This window comes from Crassostrea angulata, chromosome 7 (genome assembly GCF_025612915.1).
Source record: "Crassostrea angulata isolate pt1a10 chromosome 7, ASM2561291v2, whole genome shotgun sequence".
Taxonomy (NCBI): domain Eukaryota; kingdom Metazoa; phylum Mollusca; class Bivalvia; order Ostreida; family Ostreidae; genus Magallana; species Magallana angulata.
Genome location: NC_069117.1, coordinates 54,770,365 through 54,795,192, shown reverse-complemented (window position 1 = coordinate 54,795,192; position 24,828 = coordinate 54,770,365). Strand labels below are relative to the sequence as shown.

The following is a 24,828-nucleotide window of genomic DNA, read 5'->3' as shown; positions in this document are numbered from 1 at the left end:
ATCAGATGGATATTCAAAGAAATCTGTCAACTCCGATTCAAAATGATCTCTTTGTTGGTGGGTGTGACAAAACCTATAGTCAGAACGAGGTATAGTGAATCCCCTACACTCAGGGTTCTTTTGACATCTCCGCTTGCATCTATCTGGACCGTAATTCCCTTCGTAGGATCCGTTGCGACCATGTTGTTTGTCATGTTTTTTCAGGTCTGAAATATGAGCAATATTGGTACATGTAAATCCTTTGATCTGTCTAATAGGCAGTTAATACAAAAGGAAATAAGTTAATACAAGACGAAAAAGAAAAAAATGAGAAAGATGATGCAAAAAAGTCATTTTGACGCGTTTTTAATTGCTATTTCTTCTTAAATTATCAAAAGTAAATCGTATTTTGAATACATCTTACTGTGACATTCTGTTCTGTTGGGATTCGTGCATTGTATGTATTTTGAACAATCCTTACAAGAGAGTTGTGCTTCTCGATCTTGAAACGTATTTTCAGTACAATTCTTACAGGAATTTTGTCCTTTTTCATCTTGATATGTTCCCACAGGACATTGCAGGTAATTAGTTTGTCCTACAGCAAATATTGACTTTATAGGAATAAATTCTGATAATATGAAATAGTAAAAAATTAAAATGCAAATTCAAGATGATGGATAATTTTTAATCGCAAAAATATAACGTCGGCGAAATGTTTTTATTTACAAACGCTTTTTAGCAATTGAAATAGTGCTTTATGACCATTTACGACAACTTTTACGGTAAACTATTGATTAATTGCAAAATTTGCATCTTGGAAAAAATTCACTAGATAGCATTTAAATTCATTCCAAATGTACCTGAAGCAGATTGATAATGTCCAGCCGGGCAAGGTTTGCAAGAAGCTGTTAAAATTAAAAGAATTCTCAGTCAGTACATTTTGACAACTAACTGATAATAACGTAATTATACATGCACATTTTCTTAGGAATCTAAAGCATGAGCAATAATGAAAATATTGACCTGAGCGCAAGATGCACTGCTTATTTAATTTCAAAATTAAACTTTTAACAATGTGTGGACTTATTTCTCGCTCATTTTGAAAGACAAAAAAATTGTTAAGTACAAACACAAATAAATCAAAATCTTGGATATAGCGAAGTTTTATGGAATACCTGGCAACATTCTTAACAAAACCTTGCACCTTTTTATGTTATAACGAACTCGGCTATAATTAATTTGGTTTTATTTATTCAAATACGTTTGTATTAAGCACCATGGTTCATTCTGATAAAATAATAATGGGAAAAAAGCGACATCTCTCTAAGTTGTACTTTCAGTGCAGAAAGGTCCTAATAAAATTTTTCTTTTGAGTATTTGTTGAACTGTTTGTTATAATGTTAAATTGGATTTTTAAAAATAAATTTAACAATACTCCTTAAAATTTCAGGTTGCAGAATCCAATGTCCTTCAGCTCAATTTTAAGTTTCAAAAGATTCATGGATCAAAACATTAGAACTCTCTGTCAGCTCTTGTTTCCTGGTGCTTCATACTTTATAAAAGTCAAGCAGCAACAAGATAGAGAGAAGCAAATTGATTTTAAGCCCCCTCGCAGTGAACAATTACGAAACTCGCATCTTTAAGGGGAATGTGCGGCCAAGTTATACATTTGAGGATAAAAATGTAAACATTTATTGAACTGGCTTGTTTCTGTCCAAAACTGACCAAAGCTGTGACATAAGATATGAAAGGATTAAATATGAGATTCTACATGCTGTTTTGTATGCAAGTTATTCATAAAAGAACATTACAATGCGTTTTAATTAATTAAAACACCTGTCTAACTGCGCAGTTTGAGAGTTATTTTGAAGATTTTTGTTGTGACTTTGCCTCGATAAAGGGTACCTTATTTTTATCAGTCGGCATGGGATTTATTTTTAGAACTTGAAAAATCCAGTCTTTACTTAGATCTTCTGTGTTTATGTAGACCTACTGACGTTATATTTTTATAGAAAATAATAAATGTCAATTCAAAACACTCATTGTTGAATTTGATATACATCTCTATACCTGTCCCTGATTGTTTTAAATAATTAATTAAAGTAAATTCTTTTTAGAGATGGAATAGAGGTTCAAAAAGTTATTGTCTTAAGTTAAAAAAGGTATACATCAAATTTCAATGAAAATATATCTTTAAAGTACCTCCATAGACAGAGACAAATATATCTTGTGGGAATTGAGGTCAATTTTAAAAATAGGATACCCTACTTTGAGACAAAATTACAACTTATTAAGCAACAAATGGTTGTAGAGAGGACACAAATAGACCCCCTTAATATTTTTTCAGATTTTTTAAATATGTCTGTAGCTGCGCAATTCGACGGCTGTTCTAAGTAATTAAAAAGGCATTGTCCTGTTGTTGTATGCATACATTTAAAAAAAAATGACATATAGAATTTCTTTTTACTGCTTTTATATCTTTTGGCAACCTTTTGCAAGTTTTGGGCAGAAACAAGCTTTTTCAAGAAATGCTTACATTTTTATCCTCAAATGTACAAGATGGCCGCACATCCCCCTTAATAACGATTTTCTTATATTTAAAAAACTTAATAGCGTTGACATTTAAACAGTAAAATGCTTTCTTTGGTGATTCATGCGAGACATGGTGTCGATATTGCAGACAAAGTATATGTTTCTGCAATGGTCGATACCTTCATAACCCGCATAAATCATCAAAGAAAGCATTCTATAGTTTTTATTACAATTTTCTTTTAACTAATCAATAAATTGATTGTAAAAAGTAAGTTAAATTAACTCAATCACTGTTAATGTACATCACTACGTTAGCTAAAAGAAACAGCCTAATCGTATCCTATGAAATTTTGAGACTGACATCATCATGATTATTTCGTACAGTGTGTTTCTTAGGTCGCTGTAGGTTTCGACCAATCGATAAACGGAGCGTGCAGTGTTCAGTCCTGTCAGTTTCCTGTCAATTTCTTGTGAAATTCAGTCGCTGTATAGATTTCGACCAATCGATAAACGGGTCGTGTAGATTTCAGTCTGGCTGTTTCTTTAGAGCTATGAATTAACTGTAAGTTTTCGAAAGAAATAGAAGGAATCATACTCGCTGGATGTAAATATACTTCTTTGATTTACTTTATTTTCACAATGATTTCTCTATTTACTATCCATTTATCTCAGATTTCTAGGGAAGGTATTTTTTAATTTTCAATAAGCGCAGATAGTATTCATCTAAAAGAAATCATGTTTTTATAGAGTCATGGATAAAGCATGGTAAATCTACTGGTTCGTAGGACTTTGCTGAATCAAGTTTTACTAAAGTTAAACTTCGATACACCTCATGAAACCAAGCTATTGATATGATGCATCATTAAAAGAACTTATAATTAAAATTTTTGAAATATGTAAGTTCCTTTCATTTAATGGATCTTAACCTTAATCTGTCATTTCCGATGTTGGTGATCATCCAAAAATGATTCTTAATGGACAGAGTGATTCTAAGCGTTTGTAATTTTTCAAGTTGGAGGTGTTTTTTGACAAAGAAATGCTATAATAAAATAACATAAAAATGTTTGTTAACGAAAGAAATACGCTTCGAACAATTAACGATATTTTAATCTGCAAAAAACTAAGACAACGCAGTTCAATGTTAAATGGAACCAAAATTTAAATTAGGTGTGAAAAGTGCAGGAAAATAGCAAAAAATATAATTAAATTGCATAGGAAAAATACCGAAAAAGGAAAACAATGTGGTTTAATGAAAGTTTAAACTTTTGAGTAATTAATATAGTTATACATGTATTACCTGATGAATTCTCTCCATATAAAAAATAGTTCATATAAGTTCCCGGAGAACAGAGTTTGCAGGACCTTGACCCCGTTTCGTCATTGTAACTTCCAGGAAAGCAATAAGAACACAATTGCTTGGATCCATCGTTGTATTGACCCGCAGGACAAGGCAGGCACTGGTCCTCCTTACCGTAGGTACCTGCTTTGCAAGCTAAATAAAAAAGAGAAACGTCAAGGGTATCTGCAATATATTATGATTTTGATATGCTGATGACAGGGCAAATATATATAAAGAAAAAGACACCGGTATTTATGTCAACAATAAGGAAATTTAGCCAGTCAAGCAGATATTCTATTATCAATTTAAAAGATGAAAGTGTTATTTAAACAAATGAATTTTTACTTAAAGGTTGATTTTGAATAAATTGCAGGAATTCTAAGACATTCTTTGTACTTATATCTATCGACTACCAGACACTGTTAATACTATGCAGTTTCGAGTACATCTATTTAGTCTGATTTCAATGATAGCTAAAATATACTAGTTGGTAATATTTTTTTGGAGAATTGTGAGAGACATGTCTTTATCACCTGTTTGTGATCATGGTTTTTTTTTTATTGTAACAATTAAGGCTCGTGCAATATTTTTGTTAACAAGGAATAGAATACAAGTGATTTGCTAGTTTGTTATAAACACAAATTAACAGAATATAATGTTTGCCACATAACGATCTGTTGAGCCTGTTATATTAAATTTAGTCTTCAATACTCAAACAAAAACATAGTATGGGCTTTTTACCTCGCATATAAGTGTACAACCCACACTCCAATTATGGTTGCTTATTTAAAAAACTTATGAAAATCCTTACATACACAAAATATATTTTGTATATATTGTTATTTATATCAAATCCCGAAACGTTCTTGCCGATTAAAAAGAGGTAATATTGTTAAGGGAATAAAATTTTAGGGTTATTTTTCAATCTTTTTTAAAACTTTTTTTCTTATTATCATGTCAATGCATTCAATTAATCCTAATAAGGATATATATCGCACCCCCAAAACTCGTTTTTCGCAAAATTTGCCGTATTTAATTAATTACATCAACGGTAAACCTTTCTTTAGAATGTTTTTAAAACTTAAGTGTAAAATATCTCTGTCATATCGTGTGAGCACTATTTGCAATTTAAAAAACATATCAAAATACGACATTAAAGGTCATATGAAACGATTTTTAACACTATGATTTTCTTTCATAAATATAAAGATTGGTATAAACAAATGTTAAAATACATGATGTAAGATTTTTTTGCCTTTGCATTACTGAGAAATAACCGTGAAAACTGAGCACCTGAAAAAATTCTTGCCCGCTTATCGTTCTTGATTTTGTGGATTTATGACGTCACACAGACCCACCGACGTAAACAATGCATTAAAACTAGTGTAATTTTACAGTAGTTTATCGATTAAATTTTAGTTATTTTTGCATATATGAACGTGTCTTTCTTTTCAAATGAGATCATTTGATTTCGTAGTAGCCTACAGATGACTTAGTTTTAATTGGTCGTTAATGAATAAACCTAATATCAGCTTCTCACTAGAGTAAAATCATGATGAAGATCCCGTACTGCACTGGAAATTTAACGAAAGAAATGCTCCAACATTAACAGCTGATTAATGAATTATCCTTATCCTTTTGAAATAGAAACATCATTTTCTTCTTCGGTACGTATAATGATTGAGCTACATTTAAAGGGAATTAAAGCATTTTAATTCGGATTTGATTTATTTTGTCACATAAAAAAGTATATAAGGCAGGCCAATGAAAATGTTTGATACATTGTGTACATAGTTTGTATTTAAGAGCTGCTATAAAATGCCGCAAAATCATTCTTAAATTTTATTTCGAAATAATATAAATTTCTGATTTATTGATCTATACATGTAGCAATATCTTTAGAAAATACTTTGTGTACACCTGTATTAACGTTTTATTAAATTAGATCGCGGAAATATGGCATTTAAGGATTTAGAAATGTATCGGTAAAATAAATCGGTTGTTTGATAAAAATAGTTGTGAACGAATGTGAAGATAATCAACAGATTTTATTAAAGAACAAGCATCAATAATGATAAAAAACGAAAGGAAACATTGCGGTGGAGAGTGAGATAAAAGGGATCTGAGAGTAATACAGTAAACACCGCACATACACGTTGTAAAATCAAAACACCGTACATTCAATTACACGTTTCAAAAACAAAACATTTGAAGAAATTTTTCTTAGACTAAAAATAATTAAATGGTAAAATATTTGTGAATTTGAAAAAGAAACAAACAATATAATCGTGAAGCGAATGAGGCATACAAATTGTTTTAAAAAAAATCTATATGAATTGCATGAATGTGCAAATGGGAAAAAACGATCATTATTTTCAATTTGTCAATTTCATTGAAAAGATCGAAATAAAACATATAAATAGCTTATATTAAAATTATATTATACTTGCATGTGGATCTATGAAGAAAATCATTCATTCTCCGTGCAGTCTCGAAACTGAATATGTACACGCTATTAAATAAAAACGCACACGATTTCATTTCTTGAGAGAAAAAAAACTGACGTGGTGATTATTGTATAATTATACAAGTTTTTATATAAAATAGTATTTTTTTTCTTTTAAAATGCTGCAAAATGACATAGATATCTGTATTCACAACATAGCTTTATAAGGCGATTGGGTCTTACTGACGTCATAAGCAAGGGAGGTAAGCCGCGTAAGTCAGTGTTCCTTTTCCCGATTAAGTGATTTTGATCGACTGTGGCGCTCACATTTTGCATAAAATATCCAAAAAAACAATGTCAGTCTTATTATATAGGCACTTATGAACTCATTCCCGTATATAACTCAATATGGTCAGGATATCGTTTCATATGACCTTTAAAGAAACGGCTTCTTTAAGCAGTAAAAACAACATATACCTGTTGAAATGCAAAAACTGGTCTTTTCTGCAGCCACGCATTTGTGAAGATTAGGACAGAGCGCGGCTTTGCAGGTTCCCAAATTTTCCTGGGAAAAGAAATATTATTCATAATTTAAAAAGAAAACAGTATCAATTGTATATGAACAAAATACATCTTTAAAGTAAAAATAAATACCCGTGAAGAATTTAATACGTTCACAAAGATACTGTTTGAGTCCAGAACTCCCTCCGACTCGATGTCATCAGCCCCTATAGAGTTGATTCCACACTGGAAATGCTGGGTGTTGTAATTGATGGATTGACAATGAGGTTTCCTTAGCAGACATTCTTTTATACATGAGTAGACGCCAATATCAAATATTGTTTCTGTATTAAAGTTGTCCAAACGATAGCCATTTGTCAATTTTTCAGAGCAATCTGCAGCAACAGAAGAAGCAAAGAAGCAAAACCAGAGACAAATATTTCTCATCCTGTAGACTTTAAAAACCTGAGTGCTTGCTATGTGTTATATAAGATATATATATCAGTCTTTCAAACGAGACAGAATCACTTAGCTAGAAAAAAATATATATTGATTCTTCTTTGAAAATCATTCTCCATATATAGGAAATGCAGTTGTAGTAAAATAAAATCCTACATTAACTCCGGGAGGAAGTGCATCTACTTTAAAGGACATCAAACTTTCAAACTTTTTTGTAATTGGATGATTTAATGCTATAATTCGGCATAGCATAATAATCCTATTGGTTTTCTAACTAATTATATTTTAATTATTTATCTTTTATGTCGGTAACATAAAATATCATCGTTTAACAATCGATACCTTATGAAATATTCTATTTGAACCTTTTTTATATCATAGATTTCTTCTTTGGTCTATCATAAGAAAGCTCTTTAGTTGTGACAGAGTCTTTGATTTTTTAAACTATAGTTTTGAAGTTCTTAGGGCAGTCAATAGGAAAGAACAGATCCAGAAAATGTCATGAATTTCAAAAAACGAATGTATGATATTCCTCATTATATGTAAGGGTCCCTTTTAATATAATGAAATACAGAAAATCTTCTATGATCTTTGTATATAAAAAAAGGTTGATAAGACACAATTTCTGATTAGAGTTAATAGACTGGATTGCTTTGTTTGTTTGTTTTTTTTATTTTGTACACCCTGTAATAATAATTTTCGTTCTTGTTTGTGACCCTGTCCTTGCCTTTTACTGAATAATTAAATATAAAGAGAAGGTGAACTATGGTACAATGGACAATATGATGAAATTAAGGTTGCTTATTACACATTAATAAAGTTTTCAGCAGGAATTACTTGATTATGAAAGATAACATGATGAGTAAGAAGTAAAATAGGCGAGAAAATATGCAATTCTAGGTAATAGTTATGATTTCCAAATGATGATTTGTAATTACAGGCCCGATATTTTAACCACTGAGGTATGATGATATTGTACTAAATCGATTGATTAAAACGATTTACCAACATGCTCAAATTGCTTTCTTGTGACGTACGAAGGCTGAGCCTTCGATATGCAATGTGCATTGTAGCACAGCGCGATTTGCATTAATCAGTATATGACAGTATGCTTGAATAGCTAATTTCAATACCTTTCCAAAGTTATAAATATGAGCCTTCAGATCAACATAACCAGTCGGTGACTACTATTGTAAAAAAGGGTGTGGAAACGTGTGGAGAATATCTAAAAAAAAATTAGAGCTTACTGTGGAATCAATTTTATTCGTGGGGGTCAATGTTCGTGGGTAGCCAACATTTTCCTGTAGCAATGTCGTAAATATATATTTAAAAAATGATTGTATACACGTACGTGGGCAGAGGTTACACACAAAAGCCACGAACTCCCCCCACCCCCTCCGTACAATGATGATTCAACAGTATATAAACGTTTGAACAAAACTCATTCGGCAATGCAGTTGTGTACTGAATTGGGAGAAATCAATGGGTCTGATAAATAGAGGATATCTAAATTGTGTGATTTTATATTTGCTTCATCCAACTCATTGAAATGGCTTATATATTCGCGAGGCTTGTCGACCGAATATAACCATTTCAACAAGTTGGGTAAAGCAAATATAAAATCACACAATTATAGATGTTCTATTTATCTCAATGATTTGATATATATTAAAAAGATTTTGAGACAGCCCCTTAAATGACACTACTATTACTATTACTGTTGAATAGAACCTGAAGCACATTTGCAGCTCAGTTGGCTTGTGTGAAGAGCATTTATAAAAAATGCCAGATGAAGTTATACTGAATATAAACATGAAAATGTGAGACTGCATACATTTAGTAAATCATCAACAGTGCAGCAGTAGGTTTGGCCAACAAAATACACCAAACCTTTTACAAAAGGAAGTTATCCATTCAACTCAAACACACAATCAAAATAATTTATAGAAAGGAGGATATTCTTCTTATTTTAATTCCGATCTGCAGGAATAAAATATGATATGCATCTCTAATTGCCAAAATACACAGTTATGCTATAAATACAGATCAAGTTTATTCTGGGGATTTTCCTCTTTGCTTTATAGACATTATTAACACAAGCTCTAGAGAAGAGACACTATGGATGACCTTCAAATGGATATTCATAGAAATCTTTTTCGTTATCTGAATCGCGCTCCTTTTGTCCATGAATGACGAAGTAATGAATTACAGTAATAATGATGAGACAAAGTAACTCTCCTACGGACTGGGTTTCTCTGACATTTTCCCTTGCAATCATTAAAATGGAAATGCCCTTGATAGATTCCGTCCTTACCGCTCTGTTTAACATGTATTTTCAGGTCTGAAATTTAAGTATTATTGATACATGTAAATGCATTATTTGGAGGTTAGTCAATAAACCCATCATTTTTTTCAATATAAGAATATAAAACCAAGCACAACGACGACGACGAAGAAGAAGAAGAAGAAGAAGAAAATGGAAAGTTGTCGTTTTATTATGCATATTTTTTAAAATTTATATGCTTGCTACTTTTTGTTTACATGCGGTAATAACAATTAGGATACAGCTATCTGTAACATTTTTGTCCGCTTCGATTCGTGCATTGTTTGTAATCGGAACAACTCTTACAAGAAAATTGTCCTTCTTGATCTTGATATGTATCCATGGTATAATTCTTACAAAAGGATTGTCCTTCTATATTTTGATAGGTTCTCAGAAGACATTGCAGACCATCGGTTTGTCCTACACCAACCATTAATGAATGGACGTCATTTTAAATAACTTTAGATAACAATAAATAGTATGAAATTTAAATGTAGATGATAAAAACGTTCAGGCGCACGTAGTTGTGACGTTGGCAGAAGAAAAAATTGTTTATTATTTTTGCCATTGAAAAAACCTTTAGAAACAGAAAAAGCAATTTAGTACATTATTATCAATCTACCTCAATTATAAAAAAGAACCACTATCTTGTTTCATAAAAACAGTTAAGCAAACTAAACTCTGAATGGATTTAAAATATGTTAAACCATAAACTCATGTCGTTCCCAGAGTTCTTATCGTAATAGAATTGATACAAGATAATTTAAATCCTTTTTTAATAAATGAAATTTTAACAGACTGTAAGCAATTATATGTACTTTTCGAAGTTTTGTAGGAATATGCAATTAAAATTAACATGGAAGAGAAAATTAAAAAAGTAGAGGCCTCAGAATTTTTTCACAAAAATATAGGCTTCCTTCAGGGTTATCCTTTGTTTAGTTTATGAGTGATTCCTTTCTACGAAGTCCGTATAGGGTAATTCTACTTTCAAAGTCAACCAGATAATCTACAGATCAAAAACAATCATTAAATTTTATTTTAGGGATATTAAAGTACTTTTAATTGTAATATTTGTGCCAAACAAGTCAGGTGTATTAAAATAACATGTTTGATCGGTTCTGTATGTATTTATTTTTCAAACAAAATATCAATCAAGCTTGTTCAAAATACTTCTAAACAAACATTTATTGATAGATTGGTCAATTTGAAAGTCAATTCACTTAAGTCTGAAAATGCCTCCTCGAAAAGTTCTAGTGAATTGGATTTTAGATGGCGTTATGTTAATGGACATCGTTTGTTTGAATACTTTACTTTGTTTACTCAGCTATGATACTTAGCCATCAATATATAGATGCAATGAGTAGTCCAAAAAGAATAAAAATAGCCAGAAGTGGACAGGAATATGGAAGTTCTTTTCCAAGCTCTATTTTGGTGTTCCCTCTTAAGAAGTTTGTTAGGATTTGAAGTGTGCAATGAAAATTATCTGGATGGATACAAACTTGACGGTTATTTAGTGGCCACATTAAGAGATGTCGGTCCCAATGCTTGCATCAAGGAGTGTTTGTCGCGTCCCAACCATTGCATGTCTGTTAACTTTGACAGAGAACATTTTATTTGTGAATTAAATAGTGAAGCAGTTGATGTCACCGTGGATGGTACAGAAAAGAAAGCATCTGCGTACATCCAAATGACCAGCCAATATATGGTACATAAATACCACTGTGTCATATAAGGCTTATAAACATTTTGTGATGTAGATAAAGTTGCTACAATCTACGCATTTTTTCTATCTTTGTTTTATCTTATTCAGGATTCATTGGGAAAATGTCAAAACAATTCTTGTTTAGAGTCTTTCAAGTGTGAGGAAACTGATAGACAGGCAGTTTGTATTGCTACAGGTACTGGATTCTTCAATTTTTTCTTTCCTATATTTATCAATAACGAACGGTGGGGTTTACAAAAGTCGAAAATCTAAAAGTAGACAAGGAATAGATAAAAGAAGATACCTGAAATACAACAACTGGTGTTAATAACTTGTTATTGATTGAGTATTAATTACATAATCATGTGTTATTTTGTGATTTTATTTTTCAAGAATGCCCGGCCGGAACCTACGGCAGGGATGGACAATGTCTCCCCTGTCTCCCGGGACAATTCAACGCAGGTTCTGGAAGACAATGGTGTGCCCTCTGTGCCGCGGGATCTTACCAGGACCAGTCAGGGTCTACTGCCTGTAAACCATGCAGTGTAGGGCATTACCAAGACGAGATCGGACAAAGTGTGTACATCAAAAAAGTGTCCCAAATTTTATAGAAATAATATTAATGGAAAAGCTGTCAAAATGCTACCCTTCACTTACGGTTTTATTGTACCAGTATGAATTAAGTGCTGTAGTTTCTATTACAAAACACTAACTATTCTCTCCTATCTTAACCAGTATTATAGGCTACCAGAGACTTTTGACTCTATAGGTCATGTCTGAATTCTTAATAGATGATTAAAGTGTTTGAGTTTTATATTCAAATACAGAAATATGAGATAGTATTTCAGGTCGATAAAATGTAAACAAACTTTGATATAGCATTTTTAGTACATACCTTTTAGTAATTTTTAGTAAAATAGACTAGTAATTCATGCATATTTCTATTAAGTTTATTCTAGTTAATTGTATGGAACTTTCTTTTCACGTTAACCCTTATTTCACCTAATATTTTAATCTATTCAGGCAAACATCAGCTTTTCATATAAAGTGGCGGTAATCAAATCTATGCTAAATGATAACTCATCTGAATATATTTTTCCCCTTTATTAATAAGCTTCGTGCAAGCCTTGTGATAAGGGAATGTTTGCTGACGCCCCTGGGAGGGCTGCTTGTACAAACTGCGTGGCTGGGACCTACCAGGACAAGATTGGCCAATCCTCGTGCCCTGCCTGCTCACCTGGTCATTACTCTGGGGTGGCGGCTCTCGTCTGTATACCCTGCAGTGTAGGACACCACCAGCCCTCATCAGGTAACGTTGGTATTTACCTGGATTTAATGCATTTTTAATGTTTCAGTTCAATTCAATTTGAATTTGACATGTTTCAGCTTATTCATGGTATGGATAATATGAAGGATTACGTATGCTTAGGGGCGCAAAAGGTTTACATTTAAAAACGAAAAACTACTCAATGTACCTTTTTAACTTGGCTGTAGGACTCTAGCTCTCGATCTGAAAAAAAACCCCATTTTGATGGATTACATTGGAGCTACAGTTTCGTACGTGTGAAAAACATGCAACATACGGCGCATAAAAAAATGAAGGTTATGAAGTTAGTTTACATGTCAAAATTGAATTGTTTGTGGATTTTTCATTCATAATTTTCCGACGTCGGTTAGCGTATTTAAAAGAAAGTCTAAGCTAAGTGAAAGGACGACATCAGTTATGAATTGTCTGAAGAATTGAAGGGTACTTATTATTTCAACTGAGTTTCTACTGAGTAAATAAGGTTAAACAGTCCATAAGTAGCACAAATTCTTGTACGCCGTAAATTGCAAGTTCATTAACCCGTATGGAACTGTAGGTCCCAGAACGTCCATCCAATGTTTATTCTCTTTTATTCAGGAGGTGCAAATTGTTCCCCTTGCAGTGCAGGATCATATCAAGACAAGACAGGACAGGCAAATTGCGTCCTCTGTCCGAAGGGGAACTACCAGTCAAACACTGGACAGACCTCTTGTCAAATCTGCCCAATAGGGACTTCTCAAAACAACGAAGGTTTATTATTTTATATAATCAAGTTTTAGCAAACATTTACTGCAAATTAACTGTCCTTGCTTAATTCATGTTTTACTTATTGAACTGAAATAAGAGACATCACGCGAGTAACCATGTAAAAGGTTTTTTTCGTAAGACGTTTTATTTAAAAAGATAATAGTTTCAAATAACAAGATAACGATATTTTCTTCATTTATTTGTTTCTGGTACTTAGGCGGTGCAACTTGTCCTCCGTGTAGTCCGGGGTCATATCAAGATAAAACAGGACAGCACACTTGTACTTTATGTCCGAAAGGAAATTTCCAGTCTAATCAAGGACAAACCTCTTGTGAGATATGCGCCGTTGGAACAGCTCAAAGTGCCGAGGGTAACATGCCAAAATTTAACTTGAAAATTGCATATTGATAATGAATACTAATTGCTCTCTTCATTAGGATAATTACTAAGGTGTACCAATTTATTTTCCGACCTTCGTGTTTAGTGTGATATTATATGCCGTTATTTTAAAGGAGGTGCAACTTGCCCCCCCTGTGATCCAGGGTCATACCAAGATAAAACAGGACAGCACACTTGTATCTTATGTCCGAAAGGAAAGTTCCAGTCTAATCAAGGACAAACCTCTTGTGAGATATGCGCCATTGGAACAGCTCAAAATGCCGAAGGTGAAACATATCTAAATTTATTGTCAGTATACGGAAAAACAAATGAAGCTGTTGTAATATCTATATTTGTATGCATTTAAGTAGCACAAATGAAATATCTAAAGCATATTATTCATAAATTGTGTGGTAGTTCCCCCCCCCCCCCCCAACCCCGATGTAGTCGAGGATCAGGACAATATACATAATTATGCTTACATTCTCTATCAATGAGGATTGTTCCAATCCAAACCGTGTTTTATGGTATTAAATCGTCAATTAAACATATTTTGCATCATCGAGATCTGATAGTAACTTTTTTGGCGGGTCACAATAAAAATAAACCCTCCAAAATTTCTTTGATTCTGTAGGCGGAGAGACGTGTCCTCAATGTAATGCTGGATCATACCAAGACAAGACAGGACAAACCACATGTATACTTTGTCCTAAAGGGAAGTACCAATCTGCTTCTGGAATGACATCATGTAAACTCTGCCCCGTGGGAACCTTTCAGAATGCCGAAGGTAATCTCAATTAAAAGATTTTATTTTCAGTAAATATCAAATATCATGTGATTTTTAACTTTTAGTGTACATTCGTTTAAATTTTCAAATTTTTGTTTTCTATAAATTTTAGTACAAAAATAATCTATGATAAAGTAATCTATATATATATGTAAATTTAATTTTAAATAAAAATATACTCAGGAGGAGATCCTGAATTATAATGCTCACCTAAGCGTCAGCGTAGAATGATAACCACAAAGCGAATTATCATTTGATATATATGATACTTATAAACTATTTCTCATACCACAAGTTGTACTTTTATTATGGAATATTTGGAATATTATATCAATATGAATGTACAGTGTATCACAGAGCGAGTTTTAAATACATTCATTAAGTGCATGTGTATGTGCAAAGATGAGTATCAGTGTCATGATGGGACTTTTAGTATTCGGTATTAAGTAGACATTATGCGTGGAAAGCTTAACGATCGTGACCATTGAATAAATGAATTTATAAATTTTATTGGCGATGGAGCTTTATATAAAGATAAAGGAAAATTGCAAATTTTGAAAATAGAATAAACGTATTTTTTTATTAAAGCTGCTTGGTCCGATTTTATATCAAATTTTATGCACGCTTTTAAACGATGGCTATGCTTAGTATATATATAATAATAGACATTGCAGTAGTTTTACCCGTCAATTATGTCAAATTTCAATGAAGAAAAATACGTACAAAATTTGCTAACAAAACAAACGACATTAAAAGGTACCTCGTTATTTCGCCTCATGTTAAATTTCACCCCTGACGACGAGACGGTAATAGTTTTATTACGAATTTAAAATCGCCTTAAATAAAGGTCGAAATGATCAGACAAATTACAAATAAACATGTGTACGTTTTGTTCGCTAATATTTCTAAAGTCTGCTTTCTTTACAATCGATGCATAGCATGCGGGTTGAATAACCCCAATCATTCGGGGGACGAAACCAAGCGGTTTCCTTTTCTAAACATTCCCGTGATGCATTTTGGTTTGTTTTTTCGTTTGCCCAAAGAGAAATTATTTTTATTTACTTTGAATATTTCTAACTTTGAAAGGAGACTGATTCTGCTTGTGTAAATAGGAGAAAGTCCACAACTTTCTAAGATAAATGATTTGTATGGAAAAAAAATTGATACTGTAATTACAAAAAAATCGGACCAAGCAGCTTTAAAGGGGCATGGTCACGGTTTTGGTCAAATGTTATTTTTATGTTTTTAATATTTGCGATGCTTTAGGAATGCATTTCTAATGATCAAATGAAATTTTGGTACCAGTCGTTGAGTTTGAAGCAAGATATAGGGCTCACAATTCTTCATCATGTAAACAAGGCTCGTGCCCTGTTTTTGTTTACATAAGTTCAATATACCAGTAGAAAATCTTTTTACAGCTGAGTTATCTATCTTTTTATTCATTTAAAGCATAAATAAACAGTTCCTAACGATTAACGCATTTATTTTAGGTCAAAACTGGAATTTTAACTTCAACATTCAAAATGTAAATAAACGCTTTGTTTACATAGCGAAGAATTGTAAGCTCTGTAACTCGCTTATAACTCATCAAATGATACTCAAATTTGGCTGCCTATTAAAAATGTCTTACTGGAGCATTGTAAACATCAAAATCGAAAAAATAATTTTTGACCAAAATCGTGACCATGCCCCTTTAATATAGGAATATAGCGTACAGTATTGTCGATGTCGTGTTTCATCAGCATTTTCATCTTTTAGAAAATCAATTTTACATTTTGGATTTTCTAGGCGGAGACATTTGTCCTGCGTGTAATACTGGTTCATACCAGGACAACACCGGACAGACCGCGTGCGTTCTGTGTCCGGCAGGGAAGTACCAGTCGGAAACAGGACAACCTTCTTGTAAGATTTGTTCTGTTGGGACCTCCCAAAGTGCTGAAGGTTTGTGATTTTTTACTTCCTTGCTATCATCCTGTCATCAAATCATGTTAACTATTGTTTTGAAAGAAGAACAAATATAAAGTGTGGTACAGGAGATCTGCCAACATAGCACCAAATAAAACCATCGAAATCCTGGACTACTTTCGTAGGTGTGTTTTGTTTTGTTTTGTTTTTGTTTTTGAGTTTTTTTTTTGTTTTTTTTTAGAAAATTGATTTAATTTTGTATCGAGATAATGGATTGAGATTCACCCGTATAACAGGCACGTAGCATCGTTTTTGAAAGTGTGGGGGGGGGGGGGCCAATATCATCAAAAAAATCTTGACAAGCAAAAAAAAAAAAAAGGAAATTTCAACTTTTCCAAAATCTTCAAAATCCTAATGGGGGGGGGGGGGGGGGGGGCTGGCGTAGTATATAACTTCAATTTCACTCTTCATTTCCTTATTTTCATATCAATTTTTTACATACTCCCAAAAAAGTGGGGGGCCAACTCTATGGTAATTCAAATTTTTATATGTAACTTTAAAAAATGGTTCCTGCGAGAAAAAGTGGGGGGCCAGCCCCCCTCCCCCCCCCCCCCCCCCCCCCCGATGCTACGTGCCTGTATAAATAGTTCTAATATAATTTGAAATCTACATATTAAGCTAATGATAAATTTGTCACTTATTTTTAAAATTGATAACATTAGACAGTTTTTCAAATGCTTAAACCTAATTGCATCATTTGAGAATCTCTTCATGTTAAAATAATCATACCAAAAATAAACGAGACTACACAAATACAAATACAATCATTATACATGAAGTTAAATAAGATTGTAAAATAGATAAGAAAATACAGATAATAAAATTAAGAAATCAAAAGGTCAAAAGACTATTAAGGCATACTTTAGAAACGTTGTCAAAGGTCAGCAATTTATTGATTTCAAGAAAGAAAATTCGAACACAGATGTAGTTTACAGAAGCTTATGTCATGTGGCAGAGTAAACAGTACACACTGAATAGTTTCACAAAAATCAGATGAACATTTTGAACATTTGTGTTCTTCTTACACTGAAGGTAGCAACATCTGTCCAGAATGCAGTGCAGGATCGTACCAAGATAACACAGGGCGAACCGCCTGTAAATTATGTCCAGTTGGGATGTACCAAGCAGACACTGGGCAGACTGGTTGTATACCATGTGAAGCAGGAACCTATCAAAGTACTGAAGGTAGGAGTTCCTTTTTCTGGGTTTTTTTACGTTCAAGAGAAGAAAAGTTCTGTAGTAAGCTTTTCATCAGTAAAAAATATCATTCATTTTGTTAAAACAAATTTATTAAAATATATTTTTATCAATTAATTAAAAATGTATCATATCAAAATTAAGATTATCAGTAAAGTTCATTTGCTTTATTTGTGCGAATTTAGGTCGATATATAATTTCTCTCATATTTCTACTTTGAAGGCACATTTTAATTATACATTATTAAGAATTTGTGAACCTCTGTTTAGTGTGTCTGTTTATTGTCTTTTTACATAATAATGCAGTTAGTCAAATTGAATATGTAAATGATATCCTTTATTATGATTTTTTGTTATTCTTTCATTTAAGGTATTATATTCATTTAAAGTTGAACATTTATGTGAATTAGTTCATCTTATTTTTAAAAAAAATTCACAGGTGGCGCTTTTTGTCCGAAATGCAGCACAGGAACATATCAACCTGACAGTGGCCAGACAAGCTGCACCCTTTGTTCAGTGGGGACATACTCATCGTCCATGGGGCAGACCTCTTGTACATCGTGCGCTCCCGGGTCATACCAAGACTCTGCCGGGAAAGCAACGTGCAAATCCTGTCAACTTGGAACCTATCAAAGTAAATGGAAACAAACTAGTTGTGTATCCTGTCCAGCGAATCGGTACCAAGATCAAAAGGGGCAATCTTCTTGCAAACCGTGCTCTGGAGATACTAAGTGTATCAACTCGGCCCAGACAGCGTGTATCAGTAGGTTTTTATATATATACTATACTTTGATTTAAATGCAACGAATACCGTATAAGTCGAGATAGATAAAGGGAAATTATTGTGTACCTAGTAGGTTTTTACCACACACACACACACACACACACACACACACACACATATATATATCCTCTACTACTCTATTCAATTTGATTATCTTTATATTGAATGATTTTTTTTTTAAATATTTTATTTTTTTGACTACATGAGTCAATTGATAGCGGTTAGTTGTGTTTATTAAAACAAAACAATTTTCCTTGAGATAGCTGTATAATTTTAAGCTTTAGTTTTTTCAGACTTTTCATTAAATATTATCAAGTTAAAATAACTTCCATTTTTCATTTTAGACTTGGCCCCAATTCAATACTCATACTGTACATCTGAAAAGTGGGTCGGATATAAGACGTTTCAGGCCTGTAAACAGTACTGTTTGGATATGGGACCCAGTTGTTTTGGAGTAGTATATCCAATGAACAGCGCAACTTGGTGTTACTGGTGCCCCAATACGGTCCAAGCGTACTATAAAAGCAGTAACTACTGGGAGTTGACTGGGTGTATGTGAATTAAAGAACTGAACTCATCAACTGAATTGTCAGTGTAAAAACCACCTTATTCTAAGAATACTCTACTTTTTTAAAGTTAACTTAGAAATCTTCGTCAGAATTTAGGGTAAAAGTACAATTTGTACTATCCCCTTTAAATATTTAAGTACAAAGTATAAAGAAATGCTTTGAAGACAAAAACCAAATATGAAATATTCCTATTCAATATTTAATATCACGTATTCAATTTTTACTTTAAAAACCGTTTACGGGGTATTTAAATAGTTTGTATCTGTATTATGTTTTATTCCCGCAAGAATAAGGGGAACATGTCAAACTGGAATTTTGTACAATGGTCGAACGTTAAAACATATATTGCACTTTGACTTTCAGTACAGTACTGCTGTGTTCATGTTTTGAAATGTTTTATGAGTTTTATAAATAAAAGAATATTTGTATATTAGTTTCACTGTATAAGATTCGAGAAACTAGCCCCGAGATTAATAATTTAGTTTTAGTAAATATCAGTTTTTGGGTATATAGTATGTAATATATTATAGCTGGGCAAAGCATCACCATTTTGCCGCAAGAATGAAACTGTCTTTTGCAGATACAGTCCAACATATCTGGAATATGTTTGTGTATGATACTATATAGTATACGTACGACAATACATCGTGTGATTTTAAGCAACACATGTTCTATGTACATTGTCATGTTTTAAGTGTGTATAAAATATGCACAATCAGATGAAAGCTAAAGAAAATCGAACCAAACTTGTAAAAAAAATTAATTTCCGCCAAATATCTTATGTTAACAGTCAAAATAATAACATTCATCTTTATTTAATTGTGTTGTTCAAGAGCTGTGTAATAGTTGTATTTTGTGAACAGTTTTCTTTCAAAATTAATATGATTTTACTGCAACCGGTTATTCTTATTTTTTTTTTTAATTTTCTTGTTTAAATGAATTTTAATCATGATTCAAAAATATTGTTAATATTTAAAATATGATGTATTCTTATCATAAATAAAATCCAAAAAAGCCTTTTACCACCAAAAGTCAGTTTGTATGAATGAGTTTTTGAAAACGAACAATTTTATTTTCGCCATTTCCGCGAAAATGACACGGGGCGAAAATAAACCTGTATACAGTATTGAAGAATAGATCTTTGTATTGTAAAATTTGAAAAGTACGAGGTGTGCTGAAAGATTGTAGCCATTTTTAGATTATAATTGCCTTAAGATGAAGATCACTGTATAAAGGTATAGGAAATTGTTAAAAATCTCAATTGTTTGTATTCAAAATATTTCAAATTTATTCACCAATTTCAAACTTATTGCTAAGCTCAAGATGATTGGTATTAATGAACTCACAATGTACGCTTATAGTTCAATTGTTCTCATGGAGATGCATACAAATCGTAATCCGTCAATAAATATCAGGCCCGCAGTAAAAGCTCGATTCAAACCTGAACAAACTTTACCAGGCACTTTATTTAGTTACAATGGTCCACTCTAGCCATCTTTGCATAACTATTATGTATATCAATATTGAAGCATTATGACTTAGCAATCAATTCACTTGTTCAAACAAACAATATCCAAAAATAGTTGACCAGCAGACTTTGTCCGTACAGTCTTACAAAAGGCTATTCTAATCAGGTTCAATGAACTCTTAACCGTCACAACCAAGACTACACCCTTTCACTTTTAGTTTTCAATTAACGTTTGTTTAAAGTATTTTGGCATACTAGTAGCTTGTATTCTCGAATGCTCATTAAGTCCCTTCCCTTTTTGTGAACTGTATTGAGTATTCCGTGAAAAGTAGTCTTTCTTTCCTACAGCTGTTCACAAAAAAGTTTGCAGAAACATGTGCCGGTTCTTCAGTGTAGCGTGTTGCTGTTATCAAAGTTTAAACATGTGCCTCTTTCTCATGTTTTGTTCATTGATTATCAACCTGGTACTTATAGATAAGAACATCACTGACGTACTTCTACTTTTATCCATTCTAAGTCGCTTTGTATTTTACAAATCAATTCATTATTCATACAAAATTTAATGAACAGGGCATACTATGTAAGCAATATTTTGCTAAGACTTTATTCACAGAGTATATGTGTATTTACAAGAATCAATATTAGAAGATTTTTTCTCATTTGACTCATGGGGAAACTTCAATGAAGAGGAAGTAAATTTCCTTTATCTGCGTTGAAACTGTTTTAACCGAGTTATTTAACCCCTATTTATTTTTTATTGTAAGCCCTATATAATGCTGTTTTGATGTTTTGCAGATTTACTTAATTTTCAGCATGAGTAAGTTTCATTTCTTTCTCTACTTTTTCTTTTTTCCTTCTATTGCTGCGAGTTGTTTAGAGCGTTTGACTCATGGCTATCGTTTAGACAGCTTCACTACAGAAATTATATCTAATATTGGCGTCCACACTTGTATGAAAGAATGTCTTCTGAGAAAACCTCACTGTCAATCCATCAACTACAACACCCAACATTTCCAGTGTGGAATCAACTCTAGAGGGGCTGATGACATCAAGTTGGAGGGAGTTCCGGACTACAGCAGTATCTTTGCTAACGTAGAGAATGTTTCGCGGGTATTTGTCATTATTTTCTTTCTATATTGTGCTAGTACCTGATAAACATTTTTGCTAATTAAATATTATGTATCAGTCTTGTTTAAAAAGCGTAAATTCAATTTTACCTATATTAAAAGATGAAACATAATTTGGGTTAGTAAACGCTTTGCAAACTGGGAAACTTTTATTTATATAATGCATAATTTAAGCTTATTACTTCTTTTTTATATAAAACATAGAAAAAATGATTCTTTAAAATAGCATATGTACAAAAGTTTAATGTATCGTTAATTTGATTCAAATTAAACAAAACTGTCGGATAGGTATATGTTTGTAACAATGTATGTTATCTGAACATTTTGACAGGAAACTTTAGGAAATTGCAAAGACGCCATGTGCTCCCCCCTGCACAGATGTGTGACAATGAAACAAAATAGTGTTTGCATTTCAACGGGTGCGTGATATCTTGAGTATTTAAAAACATGTATCAACTATCAGATACAATGGTGCGAAAGTATTTGAGAAATATTTATATAATTTTTACATGATTTATCAATTAAGCTACGGTTTCTGCACCATAATTTTGTCAGTGTTTTCATAAATTTGCTATTGGCGGTTTTAATTTTATCTTTACTATTTTTTCTATGAAATATCTATAAGACTAAAATACAATACTGAGAAGTAACCGATTATTTTTAAGTAACCTAAATTAAAAAATTGGGTAAGCAATTATAATTGTATTATGTTTGAATTATTACACTTTCATCTTTAAAATCAGCCTGTAAAAAGGGATTCTATGGTAAAGATGACCAGTGTCTGCCTTGTCACGTGGGTCAGTACAACGATGGATCCAAGCAATGGTGTTCTTATTGCCCTCCTGGAAGTTACAGTAATAAAACGGGGTCAAGTTTGTGCCAGCCATGTCCCCCTGGTACTTATCAAACTAAATCAGGTAAATCCACTTGTGACCACAGAAATGGCTAGGCATTGTCATGTTTTACTATTCATGTGTTTATCGCGAAGTGCAACGCTCCGTAATCTACAAACGAAAATTGCAAAACAACGTATTCGCCAAAAAATGAAATATTTGTACTGGCGTGCGACCAGTTCTCGCCGAGTACCATTTCTCGCCAGTACATTGTAACGTCATTATATCAACACATAAAATTATAGACGAAAAATGACGTCACAATGTACTGGCAAGAAATGGTACTCGGCGAGACTTGTCGCACGCCAGTACATAAAATAATAATGTTCTTGATTCATTCTTTTTAATAACCATTTAGGATTACGAATAAGTAATCAATTAATTAGGAACAGGTAACATTTAGCGGGACATGAACGTTGCAATTGGGAATTTGCATGTGTAAATGCATGACAATCAATTAAGATATTGATCAACTTTAGATAGAGTGTAATCCTCGATATATTAACAAAAATTTCGTTTGATCATAAAACATAAAGCCGACTTTTTTTATTTTCAAAATACATTTTGACAATTCATTCATAATACAATTGTATGTCTAATTAATTAAATTTACAGGCAGCCTCACCTGTTCTAAATGCAGTGTGGGGTCGTACCAGGATAACACAGGACGGACAGGGTGTAAACTCTGTCCGGTGGGGATGTACCAAGCAAACACGGGGCAGGGCAGCTGTATACCCTGTGACACTGGAACATATCAACATAACAGTGGTATGGATATGTGTGCTCATTTTCTTGTATCTATTTATTATCTTCCAGAATTCTAAGAATAAACTTACATTCTGCTGTCTTTAGTCACCTTCAGTGCCTAAGAAATAGCAACCTTGATAAACTTGCTATAATTGTTAAAAACATCGTTTGATTTAAATATATAATTGTTAAAAACATCGTTTGATTTAAATATATAGTTTGATATACTAGTACTAAGGAATTTGTTTTAATTTCGTTTGATATTTTACCTGTTATGATTGACAGGGAGCACTGTGTGTTATCAGTGCAGGGTAGGAACTTACCAATCAAACACAGGACAGGCTTCATGTTTATCTTGCGCTCCTGGCTCCTACCAAGAAGCAGTTGGAATGTCATCGTGCAAACCTTGTCAACCTGGGAGTCACCAAAGTTACTGGGAACAAACCCAGTGCACGGCCTGCACGGGGAATCAATACCAGGACCAACCAGGGCAAGCGGTCTGCAAGCATTGCTCGGGACATTACCAGTGTGTCAACACGGCCAAGACTCAATGCATAAGTAAGTCTAGTTCTTTGAGAGGGTACATGTATTTTGACTAAAGAGGTATGCTATACAATCAACAAATATTATTCAGCACTCCAATATTATATACAGATGAAAACTGAGATAAATAAATGATAATTAATCATCAAAACTTTTTGCCACAAAAATATGCTTGCGTTAAAGTTATATTTCTTCCCACGTTCATTTGGATAGAGACTAACTCAAATTGAAATTACATATAGTAATGTTTTCAATACAATAGATATACTCACTTTTGTTATCAATGGTTATAAAAGAATAATAATTGAGCATTTCCTAAAAAGAAACAAAATAGTAGATATAAAACTATGAGTCATATCTCATTTTTCAAATAAATAATTATAATGCAGCTGACTAATCAAACTCGTTACTGTCCATTTTAGGTTTGTCCTCAGTGCAATATTCCTATTGCACAAGTGAGAAGTTTGTTGGATATATGTGGTTTTATCAGTGTAAACAACACTGTTTAAACATGGGATCCAGTTGTCATGGGATCGTTTATCCGAGAAATCACGAGACCTGGTGTTATTGGTGCCCCAGTGCCCAACAGGACTACTACCATAATGGTGACTATTGGGACTTAACCGTGTGTGTCTGAAAATGTCTAGTGATTTTCAGTCAGACGTACCAAAAAAGTAGACAAATTTTATTTGAAATGATATTACCATATAGGTCTTATGCCATAGTAATCGCGCGACTTGTCATTTCGCCAATGTTACGTTTACTGCAATCGATAACTGGTTTGTTGATAAATTTTTATTTCACAAATTGCCTGGGTTTTAAGTCTTTTGTACATGTTTATGTCTTACGTTTGGTAATTTTTGAAGGCAGTGTTTTGGGCTGACGTTAATAGCTACTTGCATTCTTGCAGCTATTATTTCCCTTTTATTTGAGCATTTCAACGTTAAATTCATATTGGTAACTCCAACAATTTTTTGCCAAAATCGTTTAAAACTATTTTTTCAGAGGAAATGTCATCGGTTTGATCAACTAGGTGA

The 24,828-nt window shown here is 32.7% G+C and overlaps 3 protein-coding genes across 3 annotated transcripts; 2 read left to right on the top strand and 1 right to left on the bottom strand.

The window, feature by feature from the left end:
- Positions 1–807: 807 nt before the first annotated feature.
- LOC128191404 (endosome/lysosome-associated apoptosis and autophagy regulator family member 2-like) lies at positions 808–7,244 on the bottom strand. The gene is made up of 4 exons (XM_052863464.1): positions 6,951–7,244; positions 6,774–6,861; positions 3,809–4,003; positions 808–884 (listed from the first exon to the last, which is right to left on the bottom strand). Exons 1-4 carry the CDS (start codon positions 7,242–7,244, stop codon positions 808–810), a joined length of 654 nt encoding a protein of 217 aa, XP_052719424.1.
- A 3,733-nt stretch (positions 7,245–10,977) lies between these two features.
- Positions 10,978–19,184, top strand: LOC128191472 (major surface-labeled trophozoite antigen 417-like). The gene is made up of 12 exons (XM_052863556.1): positions 10,978–11,284; positions 11,390–11,477; positions 11,675–11,857; positions 12,396–12,590; positions 13,185–13,337; positions 13,552–13,704; positions 13,847–13,999; positions 14,347–14,499; positions 16,288–16,440; positions 17,497–17,649; positions 18,100–18,423; positions 18,789–19,184. The coding sequence occupies exons 1-12, from the start codon at positions 10,982–10,984 to the stop codon at positions 19,001–19,003; spliced, it is 2,226 nt and encodes a 741-aa protein (XP_052719516.1). The 5' UTR covers positions 10,978–10,981; the 3' UTR covers positions 19,004–19,184.
- Positions 19,185–21,294: 2,110 nt separating this feature from the next.
- Positions 21,295–24,583, top strand: LOC128157252 (sushi, von Willebrand factor type A, EGF and pentraxin domain-containing protein 1-like). Its single transcript, XM_052819709.1, has 6 exons — positions 21,295–21,591; positions 21,940–22,027; positions 22,352–22,525; positions 23,117–23,269; positions 23,534–23,806; positions 24,214–24,583. Exons 1-6 carry the CDS (start codon positions 21,295–21,297, stop codon positions 24,426–24,428), a joined length of 1,200 nt encoding a protein of 399 aa, XP_052675669.1. The 3' UTR covers positions 24,429–24,583.
- The last annotated feature ends 245 nt before the right edge of the window (positions 24,584–24,828 follow it).

Bases quoted from the DNA above. Each gene is read 5' to 3' on its own strand.
- LOC128191404 (XM_052863464.1), bottom strand. From the start codon at position 7,244: ATGAGAAATATTTGTCTCTGGTTTTGCTTCTTTGCTTCTTCTGTTGCT. The intron at 4,004-6,773 runs GTATATGTTGTT...TTTTTTATTTAG, and splicing joins CAGTTTTTGCATTTCAACAG to CTTGCAAAGCAGGTACCTAC. The intron at 885-3,808 runs GTAATACATGTA...TAATTTTAACAG, and splicing joins ATATGGAGAGAATTCATCAG to CTTCTTGCAAACCTTGCCCG.
- LOC128191472 (XM_052863556.1), top strand. From the start codon at position 10,982: ATGGAAGTTCTTTTCCAAGCTCTATTTTGGTGTTCCCTCTTAAGAAGT. The intron at 11,478-11,674 runs GTACTGGATTCT...TTATTTTTCAAG, and splicing joins GGCAGTTTGTATTGCTACAG to AATGCCCGGCCGGAACCTAC. The intron at 14,500-16,287 runs GTAATCTCAATT...TGGATTTTCTAG, and splicing joins AACCTTTCAGAATGCCGAAG to GCGGAGACATTTGTCCTGCG.
- LOC128157252 (XM_052819709.1), top strand. From the start codon at position 21,295: ATGAGTAAGTTTCATTTCTTTCTCTACTTTTTCTTTTTTCCTTCTATT. The intron at 21,592-21,939 runs GTATTTGTCATT...ACATTTTGACAG, and splicing joins ACGTAGAGAATGTTTCGCGG to GAAACTTTAGGAAATTGCAA. The intron at 23,807-24,213 runs GTAAGTCTAGTT...TGTCCATTTTAG, and splicing joins GGCCAAGACTCAATGCATAA to GTTTGTCCTCAGTGCAATAT.